The following is a 12,069-nucleotide window of genomic DNA, read 5'->3' as shown; positions in this document are numbered from 1 at the left end:
TGCTGAACCAGGTCCAGGAGGCTCACGAAGATGATCAAGGGGCTGAAGCACCTCCCTTATGAGGACCAGCTGAGAGAGCTGAGGGTGTTCACCTGAAGAAGAGAAGGCTATGGAGAGACCTTATAGCAGCCTTCTAGCACTGAAAGGGAGCCTAGAGGAAAAATGGGGAGGGATTTGTTATCAGGAGGTAAAGGATAGGACAAATGGTAACGGATTTAAAGAGGGTAGGTTTACCTTACATGTTAGGAAGAAATTCTTTACTGTGAAGGTGTTGAGACATTGGAACAGGTTGCTCAGAGAAGTGTTCAAGGCCAGGCTGTATGGGGCCCTGTGCAACCTGGTGGAAGGTGTCCCTGCCCATGGCTGGGGGGTTTGGAACTAGATGACCTTTAAGGTCCCTTCCAACCCAACCCATTCGATGATTCTGTCACACAACTGGGTACAATCTCACATGATGAACCAAGCTGTAAAGACCACTACTGGAACTTATTGCCCAGATTCCAGAGAATAGGACTTTAACTGCCAGATATTTCCACAGGCTTACATAAGAAAATTACAAGCTCTATATCAAAGTTTGCAAGTAAAAGATAGTGTTAGTGTTTGTAGATCTCCTGGAAAAAAATCCAGCAGCACATAATATTCCACACTTAGAAGTTAATAACTGGAGAACCGACTAAGAGAAATGTTTGTATTTTTTGTATTTTTCAATAAAACATCCCATTTTAAACTTCTTACACAGATATTCTGGAAAGTAACACAAAAGAACAAGACATTCTTGTTCTTTTAAGATGTCAGAACTGTCAGGATAGCCAATGGGCAAATACCTGTAGCTCATAATTACTGACTCAATATTAAATTAACATTGCTCCTTTGAAAGAAGTAATCAATTACAAGAAAAAGCTCTAACCCCTCATGGAATTTTGGATGATTACAGTTTTCCTATCATAGTTTTCAGGAATCTAAGCAGGAAAGCATTTGCAGTAAAAGTTTCAACAGTTAGTGTGCCTATTAGATATTCTGTTGAGAAAACCGAAGTGACTGTGCCCTACAGCAGCAGTTACCCCAGAGCTACTGATGCGAAAGAGCACCCTTTTTAATACCTTCAAAGTCCTGCAGAATGTGACCTTCTTTAAAAGGCAGGGTTTGCTTCTGCTGCTGGTCCAGCATGCTGTGCACTGTGATGAACTCCTCGTCGAGAGCGACCACGTAGGGGAAGCACAGAGCTGCTCCAATCACGTTCTCCGACCAGTGCACGGGCGCGCGCTGCGAAATCCCATCCACCGTGGCAAACATGCCTGTAAGAGGGGCAAGGCAAAGCCTGAGGGGTGTGCTGTGTGGAGACAGCATGCTGGGATCCCAGTATGAGGCAGGGGTGCCAAGGTGGAGAAGCAAAAGTCTCAGGAGAACAGAGGCAGTATCAGGGAGTGTGACGACAGCGCCTCGCATCTCCCCGGACCTTTCAGACCTGTTGCTTGGTTCAGTTCACAGGTTTTTTTTCCTTCTCCTTCACCACAGAAACACCACTTTGCTACAGCAAAATTTCCTCAGAACAAGGGAGCAGCTCCTTGGAACGAGCTGCTTCCTGTGAGGCAGCTGTATTTTCAATCATCTGAAAAAATGCAGGGGCTGTGTATGAAGCTTATTTTCCCAAAAGTCAAGCACAGAGTGTAGACTTTTTTAATATCCCATTGCTACTTCCTATGCTGCCTTCAAAGTAACCATATTAAATCTCCAGTTAATTTGTGGTTTTCTTTAGCTTTCCTTCTGTCTATTCTGCCCTCCTTCCTTCTCCTAGCTTGACAGGTGTGACTGGCTTTTGGACCACGTGCCACTGCTGCTGCTTGTGCTAGCTACTTGGTATTCCCCAATTCCTCCCAGAACTTTAACTGAGGGAAAAAAACAGGGCAAGTTTTCAGACCTACTTCAGTAACCCTCTGCCAGCTGAGCCATACTGAAACATTATGTAAACTTAAGGAGTATGAATGTATACACCTTAAAAGCCAGTACTCTCATGCCATCAAAAAGACACACACCCATGAAAATTGCTCTTTGGCAGGAATGAGCCACTTGGCAGCTGGTAGAACTCTAAGTCGGAAACCTAAGGGACAGAGGAGATTAAAAGATTATGTTATTCAATTTACAAAATCCCTTCCAAACAGAGGCTAATGAGGCAAGGATAGCTGAGTAGGAGGACCACCATGGAATTAAAAAAAAAGGAAAACAGTAGGTTGTAGACTTTTATAGCACTGTGGTGTAGAGACACTAAGCTGCTGTGGATCCTTTAAAGCAGCTTTGACATGATCAGTCCTTTCCCTGGACTAAGAGTGCAACACAAAATTAAAGTTCCACATCTGACTATTGGCAGGTAATGCTATCTGCTTTTTCACTGTAACAATCATCTTTTCAAGCAGAGCACTGTACAGAAAGTGCTTTCATTTTCCCTGTAATATATAATTGCCCATTTACTCTATAGATCTTGATATTCTTGTGGATCACAAGTGGAATTTTATGCTGGGCATACTGCACTAGCAATTTTTAATGCCTTCCAGTTGTTACTCTGTGTTATAATCCCATTTCAAAAAGTGTGAAAAAAACTTGAGTTAAATATATACTAACCAGTAGTAAACTCAGGGCCAATGATATTTGAAGTATTAATTATTAGAAGTTTCTATTTCTATGTCATTCTCAAAAAATACTACAAAGATCTAATTTTAAAAACTTTTTTTTAAATTACAGAGCTTTTCCAGGTAATTAATAAAAGTCCTTTATGGAAGTGAAAGGGCATGCAGAGCAATGCACTGTACTTTTCCATGTCTCTCTACATCCCCCTGTCCTCAGCAGCTAGACTTTCTGTGGTAGAATGATGCATTTTCTGTCTCCATCCAGCTCTTACCTAAGGATAACAATAAAGATGACAACTACAATCACAAAACGTGGCCTTTTTATAGCACAGAAATGCATTTGATGAAACTGTGATGCAGCCAGTAATCAATTCTGTATTAAAAATGCATTTGCTGTGCAAAGGTTCCAAGTTACCAAAGGGCAGCTGCACTGTTTTCAGCACCAAGAAATCAAAAAAAATTATAGAATCATAATTTCAGTCAGAAGGGGTTTCTAAAGGACATTCAGTCCAGTCCCCAAGCAGTCAAATAGGGACCAGCTTACAGTACATCACTCAGGATTTTGTGCAATAGACTGTAGATTTTAAGTGTTTGTTTTAAAGCCAAAAGCTTCGTAGCTTTTAGTGATAGTAGCTGTAAAAATAGAAACAAAACTTCACTACTTGTTTAAAAAGGAATATGAAAAATTTCAGTTATCAGACAAGCTGACAGCACAAGGAACACTATGTGTGGGTGAAAACAAGAATGGAACATGCTGGTTGCTGTTGATCCCCCTGCTTCATGCAGTGCCACCAGCTATGAGAAGAGGCACTGCCTGACCTTCCACGAATGGTCCTGCTTAGTACCTCTGTGCTTGTCCCAAGTCCCACTCCTCCAATTCCATCTGTAGCCCACTCATTCATTATACGACTGTTCAAACCACTGAGAAGAGTTTATTCTAGAAAAGAAAAAGGAATAAACTAAAAAATAAGCATTTAAACATGGTGGGTTTTTTTTTTTATTCAAGTCTTGGAATAGTTGAAACAGAAGGGGACCTCTAGAGACTTTCTAGTCCAACTTCCCTGCTCAAAGCAAGGTCAAATAGAACAGGTTGCTCAAAACCTTCCACAATCATGTTTTGAGTATCTTCCAAGAACACAGACTCCATGTCCTCTCCAAGACCTGTTTCCTGGTCTGACCATCATTACAATGAGGAATTTATTTCACATTTATGCCTAATTTCCTGTACTTCAGTTTGCACTGCCTGCCTCTCATCCTTTCACTGGAGATGGTACCACTGAGCAGAGTCTGGCTCTGTCTCCTCTATGCTCCCACACATGTTTGTTGGTGAGATCTCTGCAGGCTGTCTCAGCCTCTCCACATGAGATGCTCTGATCAGCCATCTTCCTGGTCCTTCAGTGGGTTTACTCCAGGATGTCCATGTCATTCCAGGGAGCCCAGAACTGGGCCCAGCACTCCACACATGGTCTCATTAGGGATGAGGGGAAGAATTCCCTCTCAAGCTGCTGGCAACACTTTTCCCCATGTGGCCCAGTCGGACTTCTTTGCCACAAGGGCACATCATGAGCTCACAGATATCTGACCCAGGCCCCTCTCTGTAAAGCTGCTTTCCAGCTGGCTAGCCCCCAGCCTGTACTGGTGCGTGGGGATGTCCCTCCCTAGCTGCAGGACTTCATACCTCCCTTAGCTGAACTTCATGAGGGTCCCAGCAGCCCATTTCTCCAGCCTGTCAGTGTCCTTATAAATGGTAACACAACTCCCTGGTGCATCAGCCACATCTGCTACTTTTGCATCATCTGCAGATCTGCTGAACACCCACTCTGACCCACCATCCAGGTTGTTAATGAAAATGTTAGTACTGCCCTTGCCATCAGCCCCCTGGGGCACTAGTGACTGGCCTCCAGCTGGAATCTGTGCTCACAAAACTTTAAGCCACATTTTTAGTCCACCTCACTGTTTCTCTAGTGCATTCTTCACCTCTTTTTCTACAAGGATGTTATGTGAGATAGCATCAAAAGCCTTACTAAAGTTACAACATCGTTGCTCTTCTCTCAACCACCAATTTAGGCATCTAATCATACAAGATTACCAGGTTGGTCAGGCAATTTCCCTTTTGTAAATCATGTTGATTGCTTCAAATCATATTCTTGTCCTTCACATACTTGAAAACAGCTTCCAGGATTATCTACATTGCCTTTCTGGGGATTGAGGTAAGGCTGGCCTGCCTGTAGTTCCCTGTGTCCTCTCTCTTGCTCATCTAAGACAGGATGAAGACATTTGTTTTCTCCCAGTCCTGAGGAGCATCCCTTGATCACTGTGACCCTTGAAAGATAATCACAAGTGGCCTCACAATGACATCAACCACCATACCAAGTATTCACGGGTGCATCCCCATCAGGTCCCATGGATTTGTCTGTCCAGTTTATTTACATGCTCCATAACCTGATCCCCCTCTACTGAGGGCAGGCTTTTATTGCTCTAGGTTTTCCCACTGGTCCTAGGGGCTGAGGACTTTTAAAGGTAGCAACAACCAAGGTAAAAACGGCATTAAGCACCTCAGCCTTTTCCATGTTCTTTGGCACCAGGTTTCACACCCCATTCAGCAGTGGACATCCATTTTCCTTGGCCTCCCTTTGCTGCTGACATGCTTACAGAAGATCTTTTTGTTGCCTTTCATGGTACTCACCAGATTCAATGCCAGAGTTTGGCCTCCCTAATTCATCCCACATGCTTGGACAGTGTCTCTGACATTATACCTCTCAGGTCACCTGTCCCTGCTTTCACCTCATTTGCTTCCTTTTTGTATTTGAGTTTAGTCAAGAGCTGCTGGTTCATTAATGCAGGCCTCCTGACACCTTTAGTTGTTTTCCTGCTCATTGGGATGGATCATTCTTAAACCTGGAGGAGGCAGTCCTTCTTTCCAGGAACATATTCTGTGGGTTTCTTTTAAGCAGGTCCCCCCCAAAAAAAACAGTCTGACATCCTGAAGCCCAGGCCTGTGGTCTTTTTGCCCTGTTCCCATCTCAGGATCCTGAACTTCACCACTGTAGCAAGGCTCCACCCTTGACTTTCACATCCCTTACCAAATTCAACAGAGCACCTCCCCTCATCAGCTCCTCAGTCAGCACCTCCTTTGTCCCATGGCACACCACCACATCTTCCTGCTGCTCTCATGTAAAGGGTGACCCCTCACCTCAGCTGTTAACAGAGAGCCATGCTGATTTCACAGAAAACCAGAGACAGCTTCCTCCATCACATTGTTTTGTGCAGAATTCTTTGTGTGCATGTGCCTGAAGCAGGACCTCTCCTGTCCTGTCTGTTGATTACAAAGTCTCTCACCCACATCACCAACTCAGCCTACCACCACCATTTCTAGTTTAAATCCTCCTCACTAGGATGAGTGAGTCCTGAGAGTGAGTCTGCTGGCAAAAATGCTTTAGCCTCACTTGCCCTGATGGATTCCAACTCTTCCTTAAATAGGGATCCACAGTCATAAAAGCCAAACCCCTTGTCACAGTAAGCTGTGCACCCAGTTGGTGACCTTTATGATCCACCCACTCCTCAGGCTGTTCTTCCTCACCAGCAGGAACGAAGAGAAAACCTCCATCTCCAGTATGAGAAGTTTCCCACTCCTATTACTCACTAATTCCTCCTGGTGCTGCTGTACTGTACATGCTCAGATGATTTGTTGGACAGAGCTTCCTGCTTCTCACCTGCTCCTGTTGAGCACTGAATGTGTTCTATAGATGCAGGTCTGCAGGCAGAGGAGACGAGTCACAAGTCTCCAGCTTTTACTATCACAGAACAAGCAGAGACTCAGCTTGCCCTCCCCTCAGTCCAGCTGGGGTTCAGGCTCATGCCAGGCTCGTGGAGAAGATTCAATTTCCTTTCTGCCATCTGTGATGCTGTGCACTCTGCTGACCTCCTCCTGCATCTCCTTTACTTGGCAACAGAAATCCTCAGCCAGGCACAACACTCCTGTAGGCAAGGACAAAATTTCCCCCAGCACGAGGCACCAGGAGCTCCCTTCAGCCCCAGACCTGAAGAGCTGCACCCTCCCTTGGGGCCTGCTCCAAGTCAAGGCCTCTAATGTTTTGGGCCAGTTACTCCAGCTGCTGCTAGGCAGCACACCCTGTGCCAACAAGCAAGAACATATGCTGAAAATTTTAAAACTTTAAAGCCTCTATATGGCAGGAAGTGTGGTTAGAAACATGCAACAAGAGCTTCAAGAAATGAAAAAACAAGTTTTGAGTTGCCTAGTTTCACAGATCAACAGAAAGACTTGATTTTCAATTCTGAATGAACTAATCACTGGACAGAATGAAGATGCATCAAAAATCAAATTCCTCCTCCTTTTGAAAGAACCTCCAGCACACTACCTGCAAGTGGAGCCAACAAAGTGCCAAATGGCCAAGTCTGTGGATCAACTACAAGTGATCAACAACCACCTTTAAATACCATGAGCCCAGGTAAGGAAAAAGCACACAGCCAAGAAACAGAGATGTTTTACTTTATGATTACCATTTTAAGCAGTTGCTTTCTGCCATTTTAAACTCCAGTCTTAACTCAAAAGCAAATTAATCTAAATAAAGGTCACTTCTAACATTATAAAGCCCAATATATTAATGCAGAATACATCCACTTCAGTAAAAGAGGTTTGAATTTAGCACAGATGCTCTACCAAGTGCCAAACGAACATGTCTTAGCCAGCAAGACACACAAAAGCTAGCCAAAATTCAAATGAAAGATTTCCATCAAGCCTTTTCAAGTCCACTCACTTTACAGCAGAGGCTGACCTCAAATGCCAAGATATACAATATCTGATGTACAATATATCATGAAGGTGCTCAACCACTCTCACAACTTCAGAGACAAGTGTCAAAGACTCTAAAAATTTTACCAAGGAAGAACAGTGAGATGGACAATACTAGTCAAAACAACAGCAAGAAGTGAATAGAGAACAGATAATTAAGGGAAAAAAATGCCAAGATATACAATATCTGATGTACAATATATCATGAAGGTGCTCAACCACTCTCACAACTTCAAAGAGACAAGTGTCAAAGACTCTAAATTTACCAAGGAAGAACAGCAAGATGGACAATACTAGTTAAAACAACAGCAAGAAGTGACTAGAGAACAGATAATTAAGGAAAAAAAAAGCTGAATAAGGCAAGGAAAAATTGTAGACTCCAATTGTAGACTCCAAAAAAAGTGGGCAACCAAGAGGACTTAGAAAAGCCCTATGTCTGAAAAAAGCCAAGTTCATCTTGCAACACCTTTAATTTGCATAAAGTGATATTCTAATGAGTCTCTACTTTCAAGAAAAACTGGTAAGCTGACATACCTATAAACAAGCGATTGCACCCTTGCTTTTCTTTGGAATTCATATTCAAAAGCCAAATCTCATGCAGATCCCTGAATTAAGGACTTCAATCGTTGTGATCTTTCTGTCGTGCTACTCCTAACATGTCAGGGAAGCAACATAAACTGCACCTCCAAAATGGAGAGTCATATGGCAAACAGCATGAAAGCATTCTGCCTGCAGTCTGTCAGCTCAACAAAAAAATAAAAAGGGGGGAAAAAAAAGGCTCAAGATTACTGACCTCACAGCAGTTTATTGATTTAGACAGATTACAGCAGCAGGAGTCCTTACAATTATCTGTCTATTAGATAAGAGCATTATTGCACATGATCTAACTTGGATTTTCAATACTTGAACTACCATTTTCTGTAGCATGGAACTGAAAATACTATTTTGAAAAAGGCAAATGGGAGCATAAGAACTGAATAGTGTCTGACAACATGTACAGGTAGGACAGAGTTCACTTCTACCTGAGTTAGGATACAGTTGACTTACACTAACACTTCTTATTAGTACTGTAGTACAGCATAGCTATTTGTGAATCTGTTACAATTTATAAAAGACTTTGTATAAACTTCCTCTGAAGAGCAACTAAGGAAAGTAAATTTACTCATCCACAGTAACATGGGGTTCCTCCAACCCAGCTCAGCTCCTCACTGCAGGAAGGCTACCAGGCTCTGGAACCCATTCTTTTACTCTGGGCTGCAAGACACTACCACTGTGGGCTGACAATAGAGAAATTAAGCTTTCCACAGACACAATTAAAATACAAATATTGAAAATTTTGTGCATTAAAAAAAAAGCAGGACAGTTCTAATAATACTTTAAAAGACAGATGGTGAGTTTTTGGTTCTAGCTCAACATTCCATGTCAGCCCTGTGGGAAATAAAAGATCATTATTGCGCACGAGACTTCATCAGTTAAGATTTGCTTCCCAAATTGAGAGAGAGAGAAGTTAAAAAAAAAACTGCAAAAGAGTTACAACATTTAGTCTCACCTAGGCCTCCAGGGCCAGCCAACAGAAACTCCTGTCTGCCTATCCTTTTCACAATGGGCCTCTTCTCGTCGCTGCAGTAAGGGAAGAGATCCTGGGAGACGCCGGTGTTGTAATTCAGGATGATGTACTGGGTGGTGAGCGCCAGGCACAGGTAGTAGCCATCCACGGCCAGGGCGCAGGGCTGCTCGGGGGTGAAGACCTCCTTGAGGATCTGGACCCTGTCCTCGAACACCAGGAACACCTGGACGGTGCGGCGCTTGGCCGAGATGATGCAGAGCTCCACGCAGAAGGGGTCCCCGCCCACCGGGTTCTCGTTCAGCGCGAACGCCACCGCCCCCTTGATGCGAGCGCCCGTGGGCACGGGCTCCAGGTTCAGCATGTTGACCAGGGTGATGGTGTTGTCACAGAGCACCAGCAGCCTGGCGAGGGCAGAGGCTGCCTTCAGCTCGCTCACAGGCTTCTTCAAGCCCAGGTACTTACACAGCTGCTTGGTGGCGGCAAAAGTCGTCTTCCCGGCTGTCGACACCTTCTCGTCCAGCAGGAAGTGGAAGATGAAGCAGTCATTGGTCCCAACGTAGAGGTTCTTGCCACAGCACTCGAGGCATTCGATGTTGATGTAGTTTTTGTCTCCCATTAACATCTCCCGTTCAACAACAGAAACGAGCTTGAAAGCTTTAACGCTCATCGTGTCTTCCGGGGGATCTGATGAAGGAGGAAGAGGAAACACTGTTTGCCTCCACACACAAGCAAATGAGGTAGCCATTTATCATCCATCAACACAAAAACTTCACTGCTGCATTTTTGAGCAGTCTGTACTCTATTTCCAATCTGATGGCACAAGCCAGGCTGAGCACACTAACAACCACTGAGATGAACTGCACTGTGTGCTGCCACTTCAAGTCTGACCTGAGGCAGACTCAGTTCAGCATGTGGGTACTCTGAAGTGATGCTTTCTCCACAAATAACCAGCACTCTGGCACTACAAGTGGTTTCTGCTAGTACCTGTCATCTAAAGGTTTCTTTCACCTGCACATCAACAGGTACAAGCTTTGGCTCCCAGATTTCTAGAGAAGCCAGAAGGCATTTAGGGCTACACGTGGCTTTACACTCAGTTTGGGTCTATCAGCACACAGTCTCTTAGAGAACCATCACAGGCATGTTCCACCTCAGCACATGCTCCACATTCCTCACACTCCAGCCATCAGAAACCTGGAACTTCCAAGCCACTTAAATAATAAGCTATGCAAAATATCATCAACTCATAATACAAGATATTGTATTAAGGGGTTTTCTTTAGTATCTGCAGAGTGCCTGTTTTATTCAGTGCCGTTTCCACATTCCTTGTATCAGGCTCATGCACAAAGCATTCACACAGCAAATCTGGAAGAAGAGTCCAGGAAGCTCAAGATGCAACACCACAGAATTTAAAAGTTTCTGTTCTCTACTACCACAACCATTCCAAAAGTTTGTCTTCAAATGCTAAGCAGGACTTCCAACCCTCATTCTAAGAGCTACAGGTACACTTCTGCAACCAAGAACTGTCAAGGGACAGATGCAACTTATGAAGCAATTATTAGTGTCTTACAAACAGTCTGTGTAATTTTACTGTACTCCAGACATGTCATTTCTATAAGAACCCAGCAGACAGTTGTGCTCAACACTGCAAAGAGCAGATGAGAAATTGCTGACCTTGTTTAATCCCCTCTTAATTTGTCATGACTGGTCTGTTATGACAACACAGGAGAAGACAGGAGACTGAACAACTTGAATAGATTTAAGAAATAACACAAAGTTATTTCTAGCCCACGTGCACAACTGACAGCTAAAACACCAAATGAAATTTCTGTGGACCAACAGAGACCAACATCAACAGGATGCTCTTGTGAACAACCCTGAATATAGTCAAAATGAACTGAGATCCAAATTATTACATTTCAAAAAACCCCTCACTTTTGCAACAGCACACTGAAAAACATGGCAAAAATTTCCAAAAGTGAGAGGCACACAACTCACAAGTAACCACTAAAGAAAATGAGATCAAACTAAGAATATATGCAGAAGTAAATCATGATACAATGAGATAGTACTGATCTTTTTTTACTTCCTTTTTTTTTTCTCCCCTCAGAAGTTGAAAAGAGTTTAGTTTGGGCTTTCATGACACGTTTAAATTGCACCCTCACCAGGGGTGTAAATCTGACCTTCAACAAAAACCATCCAAACCCAGGAAGTACCTCTTAAGTCTAAGGTAAAATGATAACTCAAGTCTCTGGCAACACTTCCACCTTATCTTCCAACGTTATCAAAAGAAACACAGGGTACTAAGTTAAAGAGGGCTGACCAAAGGTTGGCTGCCAAAAAAAACCCCAACCATTTTTAAGAGCCTGAAGTGAGAAACTACCACCTGGAGAAGTTAGGCAACTTTTGTACCTGAAGCTGTCCACAATTTAATGTCCCTGTAGTCCAACACAAAAATGTTAATGGATGCCACTGGGAGAACTACATAATTTTGCTCTTGACCAAGATGCATTAAAAACCTTTGAAAAACGTACTAAATGAAAGGAGCAGAAAAGGTATAAAAGAAATCAAAATAGACACACAAACCCTGAGCAAACAACAAAAAAATGACACTACATGAATGTGTTAGTAGGGAAATTAATTAATGCTAGAAAAAAAGCTGTGAAAAAAACTTTTAACCACCGATGTCAACAGACATATAAATGGCAGATGATTTTTAAAAACATTTATTTTGCTCTCATGTAGAAGAGCTCAGGGGTCTGTGCACGCTGCAAGGAAACAGGTTCTTCAGAACACGCTGCTCCTGTAAAGTGCAAGAGGCCACTGCGGTTACAAATTTAAGTCTGCATGCTACTTTTTGGATACTCAGAACTCCGGAAGACAACAGGGATACTTGCTGTCAAACACCAATCAGTAGGCAAGCAAACCACCAGCCTACGAAACCTGACTTTAAGAGCTCTGAGAACACGGCACGCACTTCTCTCCGGTAAAGCGCGAAAGCCGCTCTCCCCCACTTTTGTTCAGTACAACCGCCCTGCGTTTCCGCTTGGCTTGCTGCAGCCCCGCCAAAC

At 43.4% G+C, this 12,069-nt stretch overlaps 1 protein-coding gene across 1 annotated transcript in view; it reads right to left on the bottom strand.

The window, feature by feature from the left end:
• Positions 1-9,668, bottom strand: part of TGFBRAP1 (transforming growth factor, beta receptor associated protein 1) — a 29,184-nt gene extending 19,516 nt beyond the window's left edge. The window contains exons 1-2 of the mRNA XM_008948674.1: positions 8,984-9,668; positions 1,101-1,295 (exon numbers count right to left, since the gene is read on the bottom strand). Coding sequence (XP_008946922.1) covers positions 1,101-1,295; positions 8,984-9,668 — 880 coding nt within the window. The remainder of the gene's footprint in view (positions 1-1,100; positions 1,296-8,983) is intronic.
• Between the last annotated feature and the right edge of the window lie 2,401 nt (positions 9,669-12,069).

This window comes from Merops nubicus, unplaced genomic scaffold (genome assembly GCF_000691845.1).
Source record: "Merops nubicus isolate BGI_N331 unplaced genomic scaffold, ASM69184v1 scaffold19931, whole genome shotgun sequence".
Taxonomy (NCBI): Eukaryota; Metazoa; Chordata; class Aves; order Coraciiformes; family Meropidae; genus Merops; species Merops nubicus.
The sequence above is the reverse complement of the archived record's forward strand: the minus strand, read 5'-3'. Positions and strand labels throughout refer to the sequence as shown.